The 20,836-nt window shown below is 35.8% G+C and overlaps 1 protein-coding gene across 2 annotated transcripts in view; it reads right to left on the minus strand.

Moving 5' to 3' along the window:
- Nucleotides 1-20,836, minus strand: part of LOC103608634 (transcription initiation protein SPT3 homolog) — a 36,242-nt gene that overhangs the window by 15,280 nt on the left and 126 nt on the right. For both annotated transcript variants that reach the window (XM_008593043.1, XM_008593044.1), the window contains exons 2-4: nucleotides 15,471-15,583; nucleotides 13,975-14,082; nucleotides 4,634-4,744 (exon numbers count right to left, since the gene is read on the minus strand). In XM_008593043.1, the coding sequence (XP_008591265.1) occupies nucleotides 4,634-4,744; nucleotides 13,975-14,082; nucleotides 15,471-15,583 (332 nt within the window). The remainder of the gene's footprint in view (nucleotides 1-4,633; nucleotides 4,745-13,974; nucleotides 14,083-15,470; nucleotides 15,584-20,836) is intronic.

Below are 20,836 nucleotides of genomic sequence, written 5' to 3' on the forward strand. Positions count from 1 at the left end.
AAGGAAGGAAGGAAGGAAGGAAGGAAGGAAGGAAGGAAGGAAGGAAGGAAGGAAGGAAGGAAGGAAGGAAGGAAGAAAAGAAAGACCAACCAGAACAATACAGTGAACTTTTAGAAGGAGAGAACAAATCTAAGGATACTAGAGATGGGGGGGGGCAGGGGGGGGGTCTGGGAAGGGATAGGTTGGGTAAAGGACATAAAGAAAAATCATGATTTGTTATAATGAACATGCACATAAGAAATAATAAAAAATATTTAAAAACATAAAAAAAGAAAGATCAGAGAAAAAATAAATGAATTAAAGATTAAAAATACAAAAGATCAATGAAACAAAGAGCTGATTTTTCAAAAAGATAAATGAAATCAATAAACCAGTAATGCACAAAAAGAGAAGACTCAAATAAATAAAACCAGAAATGAAAAAGGAGACATTACAACTGATACCATAAAAATGCGAAGGATCACAAGAGACTGCTATGAACAAATATATGAGAACAAACTCGGAAACCTAGAAGAAATGGATAAATTCCTGGATACATACAACCTACCAAGGGTGAACAATGAAGAACTAGAAAACCTAAAAAGACCAATAACAAGTAATGAGATTGAAGCAGTTATTAAAGGTCTCCCAACAAAGAAAAACCCAGGAACAGATGGCTTCACTGCTGAATTCTACCAAACATTTAAAGAACTAATACCAATTCTTCTCAAACTCTTCCAAAAAATTAAAGATTATGGAATACTTCCAAACTCAGTCTACAAGGCCAACATTAACCCCATACCAAAACCAGCAAAAGACACAACAAAAAAAGAGAATTAAAGACCAATATCCCTAATGAACACATTATACATCACATCAACAGAATGAAGGAATAAAACCATATGATCATTTCAATAGATGCAGAAAAAGCATTTGATAAAAATCCAACACCCCTTCATGATAAAAACACTCAACAAATTAGGTACAGAAGGAATGTATCTCAACACAATAAAGACCATATATGACAAACCCACAGCTAATATCACACCAAATGGACAAAAATTGGAGGGTTTTTCCTCTAAGATCTGGAACAAGATAAGGACGTCCAGTTTCCCCACTCTTATTGAACATAGAACTGGAAGTTCTAGCCAGTACAATAAGGCAAGAGAAAGCAATAAAAGGCATCCAAATTATAAATGAGGAAGTCAAACTATCTCTATTTGCAGATGACATGACTATACACATAGAAAATCTTAAAGACTCCACCAAAAAGTTACTAGAACTAATGGTAATAAATGAACTCAGTAAAGTAGCAGGATACAAAATCAACACATAAAAATCAATAGCCTTCCTGGGCTGGCCCGGTGGCGCACTGCTACAGTGCGACGCTTGGGAAGTGCGGCGGCGCTCCCGCCGAGGGTTCGGATCCCACATACAGACCGGCCGCTCACTGGCTGAGCGAGGTGCGGGAGCAACACCGAGGGTTGCGATCCCGTTGCCGGTCCCGGTCTGGTACGGGCGCGACACTGAGGGTTGCGATCCGTTGCCGGTCACGAAAAAAGACAAAAAGGGAAAAAAAAAAAAGAAAAAATCAATAGCCTTCCCATATGCCAGTAATGAAATAGGTGAAGAAGAAATCAAGAAAGTAATCCAATTCACAATAACTATCAAAAAAAATGAAATACCTAGGAGTAAATTTAACCAAGTGGGTGAAAGACCTCTATAATGAAAACTATAAAAAAACTGAAAAATGTTGAAGGTGACACAAATAAATAGAAAGATATTTCATGTTCTTGGGTTGGAAGAATTAACGTCATAAATGTCTATTTGATTCAAAGCAATCTACACATTCAATGCAATCCCTATCAAAATATCAATGACATTCTTCACAGAAATAGAAAAACAACCTTAAAATTTGTATGGAACCACAAAACATCTTGTATAGCTAAAGCAATATTGAACATAAAAGAACAAAGTTGTAGGCATCACAGTTCCTGACTTCAAAATATACTATAAAGCTACAATAAGCAAAACAGTATGGTCCTGGCATAAAAATAGTCAAATAGACCAATAGAACAGAACAGAGAGCCCAGAAATAAACCCACACTGTTATAACCAACTGATTTTCAACAAAGGTGTCAAGAATATGCAGTAGAGAAAGGACAGACACTTCAAAAAATGGTGCTGGGAAAACTGGACATTCAGATGCAGGAGATTGAAACTAGACCCCTATCTCTTACCATACACAAAAAATCAACTCAAAATGGATTAAAGATTTCAATTTAAAACCTGAAACTAATTGAAGAAAACACAGGGAAAACGCTACATGAAATGGGAGTGGGTAGTGGTTCTTTGCGTGAGACTACAAAGGCACAGGCAACTAAAGCAAAGATACACAAATAGAAGTACATCAAACTGAAAAGCTTCTGCCCAGCAAGGGACACTATTAACAAAGTAAAGAGACAACCTACAAAATGGGAGAAAGTATTTGCTATACATCAGACAAGGGGCTAATATCCAGAATATACAGGGAAATCAATTCAACAACAAAAAACAAATAACCAATTAAAAATTGGGCAGGGCCGGCCCGGTGGCGCACTGGATAGTGCGCCGCTTGGGAAGCGCGGTGGCGCTCCTGCCCGAGGGTTCGGATCCCACATGCAGACCGGTTCCCGCTCACTGGCTGAGCGAGGCACGGGAGCAACACCGAGGGTTGCGATCCCGTTGCCGGTCCCCAGTCCGGTACGGGGGCAACACTGAGGGTTGCGATCCGTTGCCGGACACGGAAAAAGACAAAGGTGGCAAAGGACCTGAAAAGATATTTCTCAGAAGAAGACTACAAAGGGTCAACAAGCACATGAAGGGAAATGCGAATTACAACCACAAGATGTCATCTCACCCCAGCTATAACGGCTACTATCAACAAGACAGAAAATAACAAATGCTGGCAAGGATGTGGAGAAAAAAGAATTCTTACATTGCTGGTGGGAATGTAAATTGGTACAGTCATTGTGGAAAACAGCACAGAGGTTTCTCAGAGAACTAAAAATAGATCTACCTTATGATCCAGCTATCCTGCCATTAGGTATATACCCAAAGGAAATGAAATCAACACATCAAAAAGACACCTGCACTCCCATGTCCACTGCAACACTATTCACAATAGCCAAGAAATGGAATTAAACTAAATGCCCATCAACAGATGAATGGACAAAAAAATTGTGGTATATATACACAATGGAATACTATTCAGCTACAAAAAGAAATGATATCCTATCATTTGCAGAACATGGATGGAAATGGAAACCAACATGTTAAGTGAAGTAAGTCAGGCACAGAAAGACAAAAAATGCATAATATCACTCACGTGGAATCTAAAAAAAAAAAAAAATAGTGATTCTTTTAGAAGTAGAGAGTAGAATAATGGTTACCAGAGGCCAGAAGGGGAGAGGGATTAGGGGCAGGAGAAGTTGTGGACTACTGGGTACAAAACTATGCTATGTACCCCTAAGTGAGCCACTGTGCAGTATATGCATGTACTGAAAATAGCACACTGTACCCCACAAATACGTACAAGTAAATGTTAAAATTTAAAAAAAATCATGCTCTTATGATATACAAGATAAATTTTAAATATTAAATAAAAGTGAAAATAGTCATCACTACTACAGAAAGCTTCTGGAAACACTTATGGAAGTAAAGCATTCTCTTTAAATACAGGAAAAAAAGGAGATGATATAATTCAGAAGAAATCATGACTGGCTGGCCTGTTAGCTCACATGACTTCTGTGAACAAATAATAGTAAAATCCACTTTTAAGTAGAAATGTATACTATGTTGTACTTATTTATTTATTCATTTGTTTATGTATAATGTTATTCTTATATATTTTGCATTAGTATTTTAAACAGAAGTGAACATTGAAAAAAGCAAATTTTACTCTTCCTTGGTTATGTAAGTCAAAACTTACTTTCTGAATAGCAAACCAATTCCTTATAAACAGAGTAGGATTTGGAGAAACTTATATTAACTTAAATAAAGATTTTTTTTAAAGGGCCCCAAAATGAGCATTTAATTAAAATACACACACATGTACGCACTTTCTTTAGGCTACTGAAATACCAGCTCTTTAATTCCCCATTAAGAAAAAACAAAACCCTGATTATAAGCTTTCAAATCATTTGAAGATATGAAAAGACCATCTGCATTTCAGCTAATCCGAAGCCAAAAGAAATAATTTCTTCTTCTTCCAACTCAAAGTATGTTTAGGAGAAGGACATCTGATAGAAGTGGTAATGCCAATCTAACCAATTGTAAAATATAAAGTGCTTCTAGCAATATTTGGATACATATAATTTGACAAGAAAGTTTTATAAACCTAAGCTTTGAAAAATAGAAACTATAAGCCCCAACAAAAAAACTTAATTTGTAACTGAAAAAAATAATATTTTGTAGAAAAAACTGGTGTCTTTCCAAAAAGAGACAAAAATGACTAACTTTTATTTCCCAAGAGAATTATGCCACTTTTATACAACAAAATTACAGTCACCACAAATTGCTTTCAACAATTCCATTTCTTCTTCATTTGACCACTTGAAAATCAAAATTCTTTCAGATTATAAATATAACTTTTTATAACTCTGTTATTACGTACTGTGAATGGGGAAAGGGGGCCAATCTTGTGGCCATAGCGTCGAACAGCCTCTCTGATGTGGCAGGGCTGGATGGCATCGCTGTGAGCCTCAACACCACAGGCCTCAGTGCTCTGTGACAAAAAAACACATAAATTGTTACTAAATCAAAAACACACAACAGAACTACAGTGTATAAAATATGAAAATAAACCTTTATAAAATAGATCTTTTTTTCCCTTAGGACACACATCACTGCTGCCATATACTACATCCAAAAAAAAAAAAAGTCCCATTAACAAATCAAAGATGACTTTTACATGACCCTTTCCTAGCAGACGTACCAAATGCAATTTTTATGTTCACAATATTTCACCTAAGCCTGCATGTCAAGGTACAAAAGAATACAGCCACTTGTACGCAGATGAAAAGTATCATGGGAGCTTGTTGAAAGAACTGCAGGAAGCTATTTTTTTAGAAACATTAAAACATTTATTATTATAAATGTTTCTTGGGAGCTTCTTGAGTATATTTATGAAATAACTTGAGGGTCATCAATTTAAAATGAAAAAATGTAAACTTGCTACTTATTTATTTATGATACTGGGGACTGTAATAGAAGACCATCTAAACTTGGTTCCTAATTTTCTAGGTGTCCTCAGAACAAAACAAAACCAAAAAATTTTGTATTTTAATCTGGCTCATTTGTAAAAGGCAGGTTTAAAAGCACAAAAAAACACAATAAACCAAAAGATTATTTGCAATGAGAGTATAATATCAACTCAAGAAACGACAAATGTGTGTGTATGTGCATAACACAATTTTTAAAAAAAATTAAAATGCTCAACAGGGGCAGCATAGTCTCATGGTTCATTTACAAGCTCTGACTTCCCAACTACCTTGGGTCCAGATCCCAGTCCTATCCGCTACTAGTTCTTTCAAGTCACATATCTCTGGGCCTCAGTATCCTCATCTGTAAATTGGGGTAAAAATTATAATTGCTTTGTAGGACTGTTGGGAAAATTTAATGAGTTAAAATATACGAACTACTCAGAACAGTGTCGGATACATGTTAACTATTAATAGTAGTAAGGTCTAAAAATGGAACCTCCATGTTCTTGAAATAGTAAGCTAGCTTACTTTAAAGCAAGTAGGTACCTGATACCAAGTTATTAATCTTAAAGAATGAAGAGAGAAATATTCATCGTGGGCATTACTATAACTGTGGTCTAGAAGTCATTTATAATCACGTAATTAATAGTAGTTGTTTTTCTGATAATTACTACAATTTTTCTGGATTACTATAAATTTTTAATCTTAGAATTCCTTGTAGGAAATATAACTCTATGGACAGCAATCTCTATGGATAGCAATTTCACTTATCCTGGAAATATATTACAGAAGTACCAAGCAATACATATGAGGGTACTTCAAAAAGTTTGTGGAAAAACAGAATTAAAAGATAATATGAATCTTTCCATGAACTTTTTGAAGTACTCTTGTATATAAGGATTATTTATTACAGTACTATCTGGATTGATGAACTAAAATGTCCATCAATGAGTGATTGGTTAAATAAATTATAATACATCCATTCAAAGAAACAGAAATCACAGCAACCACCAAAAAGTATAAGAAAAGAATAGTAAATTCCATAATACTTCTATGAAGCTATCTCTAAGACATACAAGGGTACTACAAAAATTTCACAGGAAGATTTGTATTATCTTTTAATTCTATTTTCCATGAACTTTTTGAAGTACCCTCATATTATGTGAAAAAAATGCAAGGTATCCAATCAGGTAGTACCGTGTTATTATTTGTTAAAAAAAAGGCTAAACATTGTATATTCGTTTAAGCAGAGAATATCTCTGCAAGGGTACACCCAAAATCAGTAAGAATGGTTATCTCTCAGAGGGTAAATGGGTGGCTGGAGGACAGGGGTTAGGAGGAGACTTTTCATTGTATACCCTTCTGTAGTTTTAAAATATACTTTTTGTACCACGTGCACGCTTTCCCTATTACAAACTAGTAAAACAATTTCAAATTCCTACAAGAGTGTCTGCTAATTATCCAAGTTGACCCTGAAACAAAACCTAAAATATAAAACAAAACACATCTTGATCACTGTTATTATTTTTAAAAGATTTGAAATAAGCTGAATAGGAATTTACTCTAGGGTATCTTCCACAATTTCATTCCAATAATACCCTAAATAACATGTCTGCTGTGCCTGTAATAACACAGATTAAGTTATTTTAACCCTCTCTTTGGCACTGATATAAAAGTGCACAGGGTTTCTTTGAGTGCTTTCTCAATTCTTATTCCAAATTCTTTTGTTTTAATTGGAATATATTAGAATAAATGCAATTATCAGGTAGCCAGATGAGGGTCAAGACTTTTTGCAAATCCATTCTGCTCCACACTATGAATGTGACTAATACAGACTCATTCACCTGCTAGTATAACAGATACTTGTGAAGTAGTTTGAGGCATTCTATCCATTCATGGAAATGCATGCAAATATTTAGCTGTATTTGAAATCTAAAGGTAGTCTTCCAGTGGAAACTCAAGTGGAAATACAGAGAGACATCAAGAGGGTCAATAACCTATGTACTGAGTGAGGTGAGAAGTCCTTTCTGTGTGTTCCTACATGGCATCTCCTAAATTCACTTCTTCCTCCCTGCAAATCGGATTTTTTACAATTCTTTTCTCCATGGCCAATAAAGACCATTCTTTTCCTCTACATTTATGCATAAATTTGGTTTTGGTATAGAACATTTTCGTCAAAATCTCTCAGGACCTCTGGCATGGCAATCAAATAGAATTTGGGAACACTGAAGGAGGATGCTGCTATGGTCTGAATCTTTTTGTTCTCCCAAAACATGTTAAAATCCTAACCCCAAGGTGATGGATTAGGATGTGTGGCCTTTGGGAAGTGATTAATTCACAAAGACGGAGCCTTCATGAATGGTATTAGCATCCATTTAAAAGGGTCCTGAGAGTGACCCCTCACCCCTTCTCTACCATGTGCAGTTAGAGTGAAAAGATGACTTGGAACCAGGAAGTGGGTCCTCAATAGACACCAAATCTGCCAACACCTTGATCTTAGACTTCCTTAGCCTCCAGAACTGTGAAAAGTACATTTCTATTTTTTATAAGGCATCCAGTTTATAGTATTTTGTTATAGCAGCCCAAAAAGACTAAAGTAGAAGCATAAGTTGGAAACTACCTTGTGATTGCTATATGAGAGATATGGAGATAAGTAAGTCAGCCTGCTTGAATCATGTTATCTTTACCAAAAAGGTGAAGCTGACATACATAAAAATAAAAATATTCAATTTAATGAAAAATGTCAGTAGATTTTTCATTTTGCCAATTTCAGGTTCATCTGCTATAATTAGGCAACTGGTAACATTAGCATGAATAAAGTTACCATGTGCACTTCTACACTTTGATTTGCCCATTGAGTTCTTTGGAAGAAAGGCTTTAAATCTAAAATGTTATATTCCCAGTATTTTTTCCACCTCAACAAATATCTTCATGTCCCTTTATTCTGTCAGTATCCAGTCCCTTACCAAGGTGCTTATAATCTTTTTTAATTAAAAACTTATCCCAAGTTTAGAAATTTTAGTTTAGCAGTGATTCTAGCATTTTTATAATATTCTTCAAAATTGTTTCTGAAGGATTAACATTAAACTTAAATATCTGTTCTCCATTTAAAAAAAAATTTTTATCATTAGCATATTCATTATTACAAATCATGATTTTTCTTTTTTTTCTTTTCTTTTTTTTTTTTTTGTCTTTTGTCTTTTTTTTTTCCGTGTCCGGCAACGGATCGCAACCCTCAGTGTTGCCCCCGCACTGGACCGGGGACCGGCAACGGGACTGCAAACCTCGGCGTTGCTCCCGCGCCTCGCTCAGCCAGTGAGCGGGAACCGGTCCATATGTGGGATCCGAACCCTCGGGCGGGAGCGCCGCCGCGCTTCCCAAGCGGCGCACTATCCAGTGCGCCACCGGGCCGGTCCCAAATCATGATTTTTCTTTATGCCCTTTACCCGACCTACCACTCACCAAACCTTCTCTTTTACTTCCCCCATCTCTAGTATCTTTAGGTTTGTTTGCTCCTTCTGAAAGTTCAACGTATTATTTTGGTCTTTTTCTTTCTTTCTTCCTTTTTTCCTTTCTTTCTGTCTTTCTGTCTGTCTTTCTTTCCTTATTTCTTAGCACCCAGTTATGAGTGAGAACATGTGGTACGTCTCTTTCCTTGTCTGGCTTATTTCACTTAATGTAATTTTCTCCAGACTCATCCATGTTGTTGCAAATGGCAGAATTTCATTCTTTTCTATGGCTGAGTAGTATTCCACTGTGTACTGTTCCACATTATTAATAATCTTATATCTGCTATAAATATATGTGAAGAGTGTTAGATTTATTTATCAATTCACCTTTCCCATCCTGATTATGCCCACATTTTAGGATATTCTTGAAATTTCAAAAACTAAACCCACATATTTGACAAAATGCTGAGTCTGTTGTCTATAGAATATTTGCAAAAATCTTTGTGGGGCCTAACTCTATGTTTACTTAAGTAAAGTGCGAGCTGTTTGGTAAGGTTCTTCTCCATATGTCAGGTTCTCTTCCTCTTGGCTGCATTCATACTCCACTCCTGTATCCTTCCATTTTGCCTTTATTCATGTCTTTTCATCCAGAAACTGATGCTGGGTACTAGATGCTGAAGTATCCACATGGAGTCCTACACATTTCCTGCATCTGGCTATTGTTCCTCTGCTTGTCTTTGCTGGTTTGCATTGAAGAAAATCTCTCTACAGTTTGAACGCTGAACTGTGATAAAAGGAAGTCATATTGAAATTTCTGTCACTCCTGGATATCCAACAAATGTCTGTACCTGTTCTGACTCTCTTCCTCCCAACATGAAAAATTCTTCACAGGGTAAGAATGTCCTATCTTTTCTAAGTTTCCCCCTTACCAGAGTCAACATCTAAGAAGGACCTGGAATCTCAGACAATTGCCTCTTATTCTTTCCACATGGTGAACTAAATCTTTTGCTAAACTTGAAATCTTAAATCTTACAGAAGAGTAACACATGTCTCCAACTAGAGTGAATGAAAGGTTAATATGACTTTATTAATAACCTTGTCATTCACTGACCATGAAGGCTGATATATATAATCTGGCCAGGGAAGTGTCCTCTTTCTGCTCACTGTTTGCTGTACATACAGCAGTCCCAAAGATTTATCCTTATAGAGGATTTCTTTTGAGATGAAGGTGAGCCAGCCTTTGGCCAAAGGGTACAGTATATAATGTAGTTATTTTGTTTTTATTTCAAAGTTTAATCAAGATGGTAATTGTTAAAATTATAGATCTATATAACTAGAGAAAGCTTTTCTTTAAAGAAATTATAAAAGTTATTTAAGGAGAAGACAAGAGCAAATCACTGAATTGAAGAAGTCATACTTTATTAAATCTGGATGGGACACAAGATATCTATTCTAAACTTTTCTAACTTCTATCCTATTTTACAGATGAGAGTGAAGATAAGGGACATGCCCAAGGTTAACAACGACAGTATCACAGATATGGCTATACATCAAATCTTTTGGCTTTTAGTGCACATAGGTGGTATATAGTGGAGACTTTATTATTTTATATAGAATGAATTGTACCATGATATGAACATAGCTAAAATTTCTAATGAGGAAAAATCAAAATATAGCAAGAGACAGAATATAGAAAGATGTGTATGAACAAGCAGAGAAATAATTAATGGCTTTGAGTGGGCCATTATTAATTCTGATGCCACTAATTTAGAATTTAGAAGAATTTAAATGCTGACTGGGCTAACACGTTACTCAGGAAAACTTTGCCATAAAATAACTCAAATTTGAATAGTTTCAACAAGATCATGAGAGAAATCTTTAAATATTTCAGAGAAAAATTTCAAGAATTTCACAAAAATTATTTTATGTACAATAATTACTAGGTTAATTAAAACTCCTTTCACATACTTTATAAACCAAATCCACTGAAGAGGTCTTCTGGGTAACATTTTGTTACCATAGTTTAGTTACTGGATGAATTGGAAAGTACTATGGCTAAAATTCTTTAAAACTAATTCAGAATACATAAGTTCTTTATAGTTCAGATTTTCCCTTAGTCAATAATCAGTGAGCTTAAGTATAACACTGGGAGTGAATCCTAACATAAACTATGGACTCTGGGTGATAATGTGTCAGTGTCAGTTTATAATTTCCAACAAATGTTGATAATGGGGGAGGCTACACATGTGTGAGGATGGGTATAAGGAAAAAATCTCTGTACCTTCCACTTAATTTTGCTGTGAACCTAAAACTACTCTAAAAAACAATTTTTTTTTTCTTAAAAGACAAAAAAGAAAAAAGAAAAAAAAGAGGAAGAGACACCAGAGTGCTCTCTCTCTCTCTGTGTGCCCATACAGAGGAAAGACCATGTGAGGAAATATCAGGGAGGCAGCCTTCTACAAGCCACCAGGAAGAGAGGCCTCACCCAGAAACCAAACCTAATGACACCTTGGTCTTTGTCTTCCAGCTTTCAGAACTGTGAGAAAATAAATTGCTGTTGTTTAAGCCAAACAACCAAACAACAACAAAAAAAAGGGAGGGGGGGGGAGAAAAATTTATAGGCAAATAAAAATCTTAAGTCTTTTTCATGTATGGTATTATTAAGCTACATTTTCCTCACCTTATCAACCATACTATTTACTGGCCTACAATTCTCTATAATGTCTTTAAAAAATTATGCTAGACTTTGCAAAACACCTTGTTGAAATTCAGATACTGTTTCAAGAGTATTTCCTTTATCTGCTTACCTAGAAACATATCAAACAAGAGGAAAGAAGGCTAATCTGGTATGACTTGCTCCTGGGGAAAAAAAGATATCTCTTAGGAATCACTACTTCCTGTATGTTAGAAAAGTAATCTAGAAATTAACCTGTATTAATATTAAACTTGCTAATCTAGTATGAGGAAACTCAAGCTTAACTAGCTTAGTCACTTATAGGGTTAGTACTCAAGAATTATACTCCTTAAAATACAATGCATTGTGTATTAACCCCATGTATTCCATTTCCAATTCCAATCCACTTGGAATCTTCCTAAAACACCTTTTGAACGCATCACAATTCAGCCAAGAAACTTTCGACTATTCCTTATTAACTCCAACAGTCTGAAACCCCACACAATTGGAAATTAGCATATGATATCTCAAATTGTTTGTTATTTTGCTCTTTTATTTGCTTGTTTGTTTTATGAAATGTTCTCTCTTTGTGAAAATAGATTATATCAGTCTCCAAAGTTCTCCTTTGGGCCCTATTTGGTATAGTCCTTGATGTTGAGGCCCTTGATGTTGGTTGCTGATTTGTAATGTTGATGAGTAAGATTCCTACTTTAGAGTGACCAATCTCTTTGTGTTTTGTCAGGTAATCAAAGGCAAGGAGGAAGACTTCTAGTCTCTCTGAATGTTCATTTTGACTACCAGTCACGGGTGGAGGGGAATCTGCCAGGCCAGGAAAAAAGCCGGAGTCTTATACTAACATATTTTGTCAGGATGCTCTCTGACACTTATGCTTCCACCTCTCAGAGAGCCCAGGAAATCTAGCACACATAGGACATTTTTCCCAAGTGCTGGGTAGCTGGGAACAGCAGCTGTGGTTGCTGAGCAGTTGCCCAGGGCAGTTTGGCCACCCTGGGAGAACCAAGAAAGGTGGGTGGGGGTGGGATAAACAGTTTTCCAAGCCAGGCAAGCAATCACTTGGATGTTAAGGAAAAACTAGGCTTGTTATGTTCACAGTAAATTTCCTCAATTAGAAATGTTACAACAAATTTGTCTGATGTTAATGGAAAGCATACTTACACACATATTCATAAAGTGAACATGCATCAAAGAAAGACATTTTAAAGGGTGTTCTTTGACATCATAATTTGGGTTTGTAACACAAAGAAAACAAACAGTGTTTAATCAACTAAGTAAGCTTCAGGGAGTTTTAAAGTATGTTGACTGATAATGATATATGACCTTTTCCAAGAAAAAAATGGACTTTTTAATTGGCATAAACATTTTAATCCCTGCTTGGGTTCCAAGCCAATCTGGTTTCTCTAAGGGGCATAAAAAGATGTCAAACTGACTTTTAGTTCATAATTAGATGCTACATAGGCATAAATCTTAATATATTTTCTAAGTATCCTAGAGCAGAGATGCTTAAACCTGAGGTCTATAAGGTTCACAGATCCCTTAGATCCATAGAATAGCTTCAGAGGGTCTCTGAACAACATAAAATTATATGCAAAATTTGTGAATGTGTTTATGGAGAAAGGGTTTATAGTTTTCATCATATTCTCAAAGGGGTCTGTGACCTAAAAGAGATTACAACTACTTCTTAGAGACTATTTAAGCCACCATCCTAACCTACAAATGTCAATAGGGAGTAGATGTTTGCAATTAAGGTATAGATATAAAATAGGCTAAGCCACGTTCAGGTTATACATTTCACTCGACTTGATCCAAAACTTACTTCACAATTATATATGTAGATATTAACCTAACCTTGCTGTCTTCTCTACGGTAATTAGATTGAATTATGTGAAATTGCTGTTTTTGTTAGTAAAAAAGGTAAAATATTGGCAAGTACATTCAACATAGTATATTACATTTCTGGTTTTTAGGCACTGCTGCTTAAAGAGAAAATTCTTTATACTAAAAGTGGTGCATAGTAATTATGCAAAGCCTTAAAATTGGCAAGAAGACTTTAAAGTCCCTGTAGGTGGGGATTCTAGCAGCATAAACTGGATCACAAAAGGATATGATTTCCACATGGTAGGGACAATCTAAAAACTGAAGATAAATGGAACCAAGCTTCTTTAAACCATATTTATAAATAAAGCAATAATTGAAATGGAAAGTTAATAATAAATTCCAGGAATTATTATTATGTGAATAATAACACTGTCATCTTTTTTAGGCACAAATAAATAAATTTTTCCAACATTATTCAATCACCTAAACCAGCTCTTCATCTCCCATGGAAATGAGAAGTGCTCTGCAACTATCCCTCTTTCACTGAAGGGATAGGAATGCTAAGTGAAGCATGGAAAAGGTGAAAAATAAAATCACTGTATTAAATGGACTGTCAGGGCCTGACACATAGATGGTAGGTACTTAATAAATATTTGTTTGAATATTGAATATATTAAGATTCTTTACTGAAGGTTATACATCTCTACATAATCTTTTTCAAAGAACTACTAATGTAAATACTAGACATGTGACAAAATCTACAGTTGTGTTAGACAGATTTTTTGACACTTACCTCAGCAGAGTTGTGATAATGAATAAAGGTTGCAGAAATGGCATGGCTGAAGGGGTCCCCTGCCTTGGTTACCATGTCCTGCCTCACAAGAAGAGCCAGATCCACTAACTAGAAGATCAGAGCAATGAAAATAAAGTCACATAGCTGAAATAATCATAAATGCCACTGAAGAGGCAAACTGAAAGCAATACATTTTGAATGTTATTGATTATACTGTCTGCCTAAAAATCTACATTGTGGACATGAGCACACACTTTGGTTGACTGGTAAATGGACCTACCCATGAATACAAATTATATATTCTGACCTTCTAGAGAAGTGGTTCTCAAAATTTATTTCATAATCACTAGGTTTCTGGGCTCCAAGCACAGTGATTCTAATTCTTATGTCTGCTGTAAGGGTGTAGTCCAGGAATTTGCATTTTTTTTTTCCTTTTTGTCTTTTTTCGTGACCAGCAACGGGATCGCAGCCCTCGGTGTCGCGCCCGCACCGCGCTCAACCAGTGAGCAGACCGGTCTCTATATGGGATCTGAACCCTCGGCGGGAGCGCCGCTGCGCTCCCAAACACCGCACTCTACAGAGTGCGTCACCGGGCCGGCCCAGGAATTTGCATTTTTTTTTTCCTTTTTGTCTTTTTTCGTGACCAGCAACGGGATCGCAGCCCTCGGTGTCGCGCCCGCACCGCGCTCAACCAGTGAGCAGACCGGTCTCTATATGGGATCTGAACCCTCGGCGGGAGCGCCGCTGCGCTCCCAAACACCGCACTCTACAGAGTGCGTCACCGGGCCGGCCCAGGAATTTGCATTTTAAACAAGAACCAAGGAGATGCTGATGCTTGTGGTCTAAAGACCATACTTTGAGAAACTCTGTTAGAGGGCAGTGATCTAGGTTTGGGTAAGCACTCAGAAGATCTCACATACCTAGAAAGGTATTTTTCTTTCTTTTTTTTCCTTTTTTTTGTCTTTTTTTGTGTCCAGCAACGGATAGCAACCCTCAGTGTCGCACCCGTACCGGACCGGGACCGGCAACGGGATCGCAATCCTCGGCGCTGCGCCCGCACCTCGCTCAGCCAGTGAGCGGGAACCGGTCTGTATGTGGGATCCGAACCCTCGCGGGAGCGCCGCCGCGCTCCCAAGCGGCACACTGTAGCAGTGTGCCACCGGGCCGGCCCGAAAGGTATTTTTCAAAGCACAAGATAATCTCTAAACAAGGCATATATGGTCTTAGAGTTAAATGTCAAGAAAAAGCATGTGGAGATTCCACTCACGGTAATGATAAAGTTGCAAGAAACAGTCTTTTTTACCCTAATACCCACCAGAGCTGAAAATGCAAAGAAACATGACTCAACTAAATTCTAGAAAATGGTATAACTGTCATAGAAGAAACTCATGATTCTTCTTACTCCTGTAAGAGCAGCAGGTTGAAGAAATGATCATGGACAGAGATAAGGAGAAACCAGCCATGTGTGGCCCAATATGAAAGATTAGAATTCTTACCTGTGCCACAGTTTCATATGCTAAATATGCTAAAATTTCCATAGCACCAACATTGGGTTTTATCTCCATACTGCTACAGTCCAACCAGTCTCGAAACTTGGAAGCTTTTTTGGCTACACATTAAAAGAAAAAGTGAAGAAAATTTAATTTTCAAAGTGTTTTAATACAGCATACTAGTATCACAAAAGGAAAAATATGTCTCCTGAGAATTGCATACAAAAAATAATGCATATAAAATGCAATGTTTCCAAACTTTTATTAATGTCTAGATATTTTAGCCCCAAGAAATCCAAGTTTTAACCCTGTCACAAAGCAACACAATGGCTGCTTTCAAGAAACCCCCTATGCATTTGGGTCCTTTCTATCTACACTATATGACATAGCACAAGGCTAATTCAAAAAGTTTGTGGAAAAATAAAATTAAAAGATAATATGAATCCTTCTTTGAAGACCCCTTATATATTAAACCACTTAATGTTTAACACATCTCACAATGCTTCAGAATAAGTTAACATTGACCTTATGTTACAACAATAGTCAGAAGAGTTATTTCCTTGACGAAACTTTAATTTACTCTTGTGGAAAGAAAATCCTGCAAGAAAAAACCTGTGATGAAAAAAGGAACATACAGAAACTGCATTTCTATTACTTTTCAAACTGTGTCTATTACTAGAATAGGCTCAAAGTTTGAATTCAGAATTAAATAAAATAAACTGATATCTGGACTGATTTAAGCCTGTGAAGATGTCCAAATTCTTAAACCCGACTCTTAAAACCATCCAGACTGATTCCAACCTGCCTTTACATTACTCCCCTCTTAAAGTGTCACATGGCCTTGAGTATAATCCCCTGTGTTCATTCCTGCTTCTCCTTTCCTTTCATGGAATGCTCTCCCATTACTTTTATTCATTCATATGACACTTGACCATAGAGGACAAAGGTATACTCCCTCACTCTAGCCATTTATTGAATACTTACATCATTAGATATCCTCTCATGTTTGCTTATAAGCTCTCAAACCATATTACAAGTGCGTTGAGGTCAAAACTATGACTCACATCTCTCTGCATACCTAACAATACCAAGCAAATATAAAACAAAGTATGTATGGAACCTTCATAAATATCTAAATATCTCTAAACTGCTGCAGTGCTAAGCAGAGTCTAATTTGATATAAGGCCTTCATTAGACATTACTAATTTAACTAGTAATCTAGAAGGAAAGGATTGATAGTGAAGATCTTATCGAATTTATAAAATAATCTTTTTAAAAAAAATCCACTGATTATTCTTTTGATTAATTTGGTCCCACGGGTCTATAAAACACTTAATTGTAACTGAGAGCATGAAGTTTTGATCCTTATAGATAGAATCTTCATAGATTCCATATAGTGAAGAGTTTCTTTTAAATAAATCACAGAAGACGTTAAGTCCTGCTATTGAAGCACATATCCAAAGCTGTCAAATGTGGCAGAATTACGATAATCTCTCTTAAAGCTATCTCCCTAAAGTAACCAATCTTCCAAATATTCTCTGACATGCAAAATCCCATCTAACTAGTAAGCTGCAATAGCTCACAAATACTTGTTTAATATCTGTGGAATACTTCTGAAGTTAATGTGAACAGGCATCAATTTTGTAAGACAATAAAAAGTATCTTATTCACTTCTCCCTTTGACAGATTGTTAGGAACACAGAAACAGATATTTTGTGACTATGCTCTAAACAATTTCAAAGTAAGAAGGATCATTATTAGTATTCAGTCAGATCTATCTACATAAACAACAGAATTAGTAGCTTCCTTGCTAGATTGTAAGCACTGAGAATGTAGGGACGAGGACTACATATCCACCACTGCATACGCAGCACCTAGAATAGAGGAAGGAAGGAAGGGAGGGAGAAAGGAAGTAAGGAAGGAGAAAGAAGGAAGAAAGGAAGAAAGAGTGACAGAAAGAAAGAAGGAATAAGAGAGAAAGAAAGAAAAAAGAAGAGAAATAAACAGAGAGAGAGAGAAAGAGCAAAAGAAAGAGGGAAAGAGAAAGAAAAAGAAAAAGGAAGAGATAGAGAAAAACAGAGAGGGAGAAGAGAAGAGAGAAGGGAGGAGAGAGACTTTCTTTAATAAAAGGGTAAGGTCCAAACTTTTCTACGCAACAAAAAAGATGCACAGAGGTCCCATAAATTACTTGGGTTTTTGCTATTCCACGAACAGGTGAAGACTCTCTGAGCTATTTCTCTCCCTTGTCACCTGGAGAAGGATTTCTTCAGAGATTGACCCTTCCAGGGTACTGCTGGTTCCAGCAAAAGAGGCACAGATATCCTTAGTTATGACAGTTTGTTTCCATCAAGAGGTGAGAGGGCCTCAGAATGAATGAGTTCGTTCTCCTTCACCCCTCTTCCCAAAATATCAGGAGAAAGGGTAACCTGGACATTGACTAACAATTTAAATAAAATCCCCAAAGTTCTTAGAATTATTAGCTTTCTGACACTATCTGGGTTTTCAGCTTGTGGTGGACTTAAAACAACTTTACATAATAATTTCATATGGAAATTTAGAGCTAGTTAACCCACACACTTTTTATCTTTCTTATCAATCATCACTAGCAAAATATAAATTTCTTGCAATATTCCATTCTCTTATTCCTGCATACTGTTTCATGATTTCTACCTCATCCCTTTTTACCAGTCTTTCCATTCCTGATCCTTCCCTCAGGATCCTCTGTAATGCTCATTCTACTCTAAAGAAATTCTTACGCAAATTCAGCCTCTTCAAAGTTAGTGTTCTTTGCATTAATTGAAATTAGCCTTCCTTAAAAGGCATGGTTTCCCTTGGAACCTTCTTATTCCCTTCCTTCTATAAATATTTATTGGGCAACTACTGTTTGCCAGCCTGTTCATTTCCCCATATGGTAGAGGACCTGGAGGCAATATCTTCATTCTCTTAGTTTCTCCCACAGGAAAAATACCAAACAAGTAGACTGACAGCAGATTTCTAGCAACAACGGAGGCCAAAAACAATGGAATCACGTTTTAAATAGCTATGAGCCTACAATTTCTTATATAACTAAATGATCATTTAAGTTTGGGGGCAAAATAAAGCTATTTTAAGAAAAAAATGAGTGCTTTAAGCACTTACAAAACCTCAGGAAAAACAACATTAGGCAGAGAAAGTTTAGATACTTACCAACATAAAAATTTTAAGTCAGGGATGTATACTACAATTTTGAAGTCAGTTACTGAAATAGTACAAATAGAACAAAGTATATACATACTAGAAGAGGAACAATGGAATGAAGAAAACCCAACCAATCCAACAGAATATAGAAAAGGAGGGGGAAAAAATTTAAAAGCACAGTAAATTTAAAACACAAATAAGACAGCATATTCAAACCCTAATGTATCAGTAATTAAATACAAACAAATTGAACTCATCAATTAAAATACAGAGACTGGTCGATTAAAAAGAAAATCTAGCTATTAGTTGTTTATAAAAACCAAATATAAAATAAAAGGTAAGAATGAGAAAACGAAGGAAAGGATGGAAAATTATTTACCAGAAAAATTGTAACGAAAGAAGGCTTTGTGAATCAATATTAATATCAGACTAAAAAAGGCTATGACTATCTGACACAAATGTATAAAAACAAAAGACAGGTGAATTTGACCAGGGTCCCTACAGGTTACCCTCAGCCTATGAAGTTATAGACCCATTATTTTAAAAGGTACCAATAATCACAGTGACTGCTATACATAAAGATATATATGGCAGGATTACAATTCCTATATCCTGGTAATTTACCAGAAGGAGAAGGAGAAAAAGAGCCCAACACTCTGACCGGTGCAGGAATAGTTTCTGAATTTGCTGATCCACTTGTATTAAGCATTCTCAACTACAGTATTCTTTCATATAAAACAGATTCTCCCACCAACATTTCATAATGAAGCACCTTTGGGTGCCACGTAAACAAATATTTTTAAATGACTGAATCCATCCCCTCTAAAGAAAAGAAAATTAAGCATAATATACTGTTTACACTATAACTGTTTTACACAGAAAGGGAAAAATATTAATCTTCAATGTAACACATTTATCACTGAGTTAAAAACAAAAAACAACGAAACAAAAAATCTGATTTTCAAACTAAAGTCTTATTAGGAGATTTTAAGACTGTCAGTTTTAGTGTGAAATAGCACTTCTGTTCCTTTAAGTGATTAAATCTAAAATATAATTTTAAGAAATAGTTCAACTGCAATAAACATTACTTTATAAACTGGAGATTTATACTTATAAAATACTTGAATGCCATTTTTAAACCTAAAAATTACAATACAAAAACCTCTCATTTACTGAAATTGCCATGATCTGAAGTGTCATTTACTTAATGCTTCACAGATGTATGATGCCAAATTGTTAGTCAGATTCGAAAGTATATTTAGTTAGAAAAAAAAAATCTTCCAAAACATGTTTTCCTATATTTTACTGACATTTACATGGGGGCACTATTTGAAATGTGTCATTTATCTACACTTTATGACGTATAAATGAAGCTCTCATTTTCTTTTTTCAAATCAAATACACTGTTATTGTGACCACAGAACAGTTTTCATTTAAAGACACCATTGTTTCTATAATCCCTCAGACAAGGGTCATGTGATACTTTGTCATATTTTTAACTGGACTTTTCATCACACTTTCTCTTTGCCCTTTACCCCAAGAGTCTTAGTCATCACTGAACTGTTGCTGTAAGGATGTTTTGCTACACAATTTAGCCCACTATCATGAGTCTTTATATGCGTTTAATAAAATGGTGTGCGGTGATGGGAAAGTACTAATTTTACCAGGAGGTTATTAGTGTTCCAAGAGCATGAACTAATGAATTTGGCTAACACTGAATGCATGCCACAGTAGGAGGTTAAAGACAAAAATGGAAGAGACTACTGATATGTTCTTTTGTGATAATATGATATGCATAAGAGGAAAGTTTGGTATTTATAATTAATATCGGGGGCTTTTAAATGTCATGACTGTACTACTAGAGTTCATTATGGGTCAAGCACAATCAGCAATAGGAATGTAAATATGACTAACAAACTGAAACAGAAATTAAAACGGGAATATTAAGGAAAACGGAATTTTTTCTGACTAAAAGTAATGTGAATAATTAACATGGTTCTCTGTGTACTATGAGTATCCTTCATAACCTCTTAATACCATTAACTGCAAAACAGTAGAATGTGGTAAAATCTTTAATAGGCTCCCCCACAATGCAGAGGTTGTTTCTGTAAGTTATAACTATGCATACATTAAATCCACCAATTTCTAAGGAACAGAGATCATGTCATACTGTAGCACATCTGTAACACAATCCC

This window comes from Galeopterus variegatus, unplaced genomic scaffold (assembly GCF_000696425.1).
Source record: "Galeopterus variegatus unplaced genomic scaffold, G_variegatus-3.0.2 Scaffold8653, whole genome shotgun sequence".
Taxonomy (NCBI): Eukaryota; Metazoa; Chordata; class Mammalia; order Dermoptera; family Cynocephalidae; genus Galeopterus; species Galeopterus variegatus.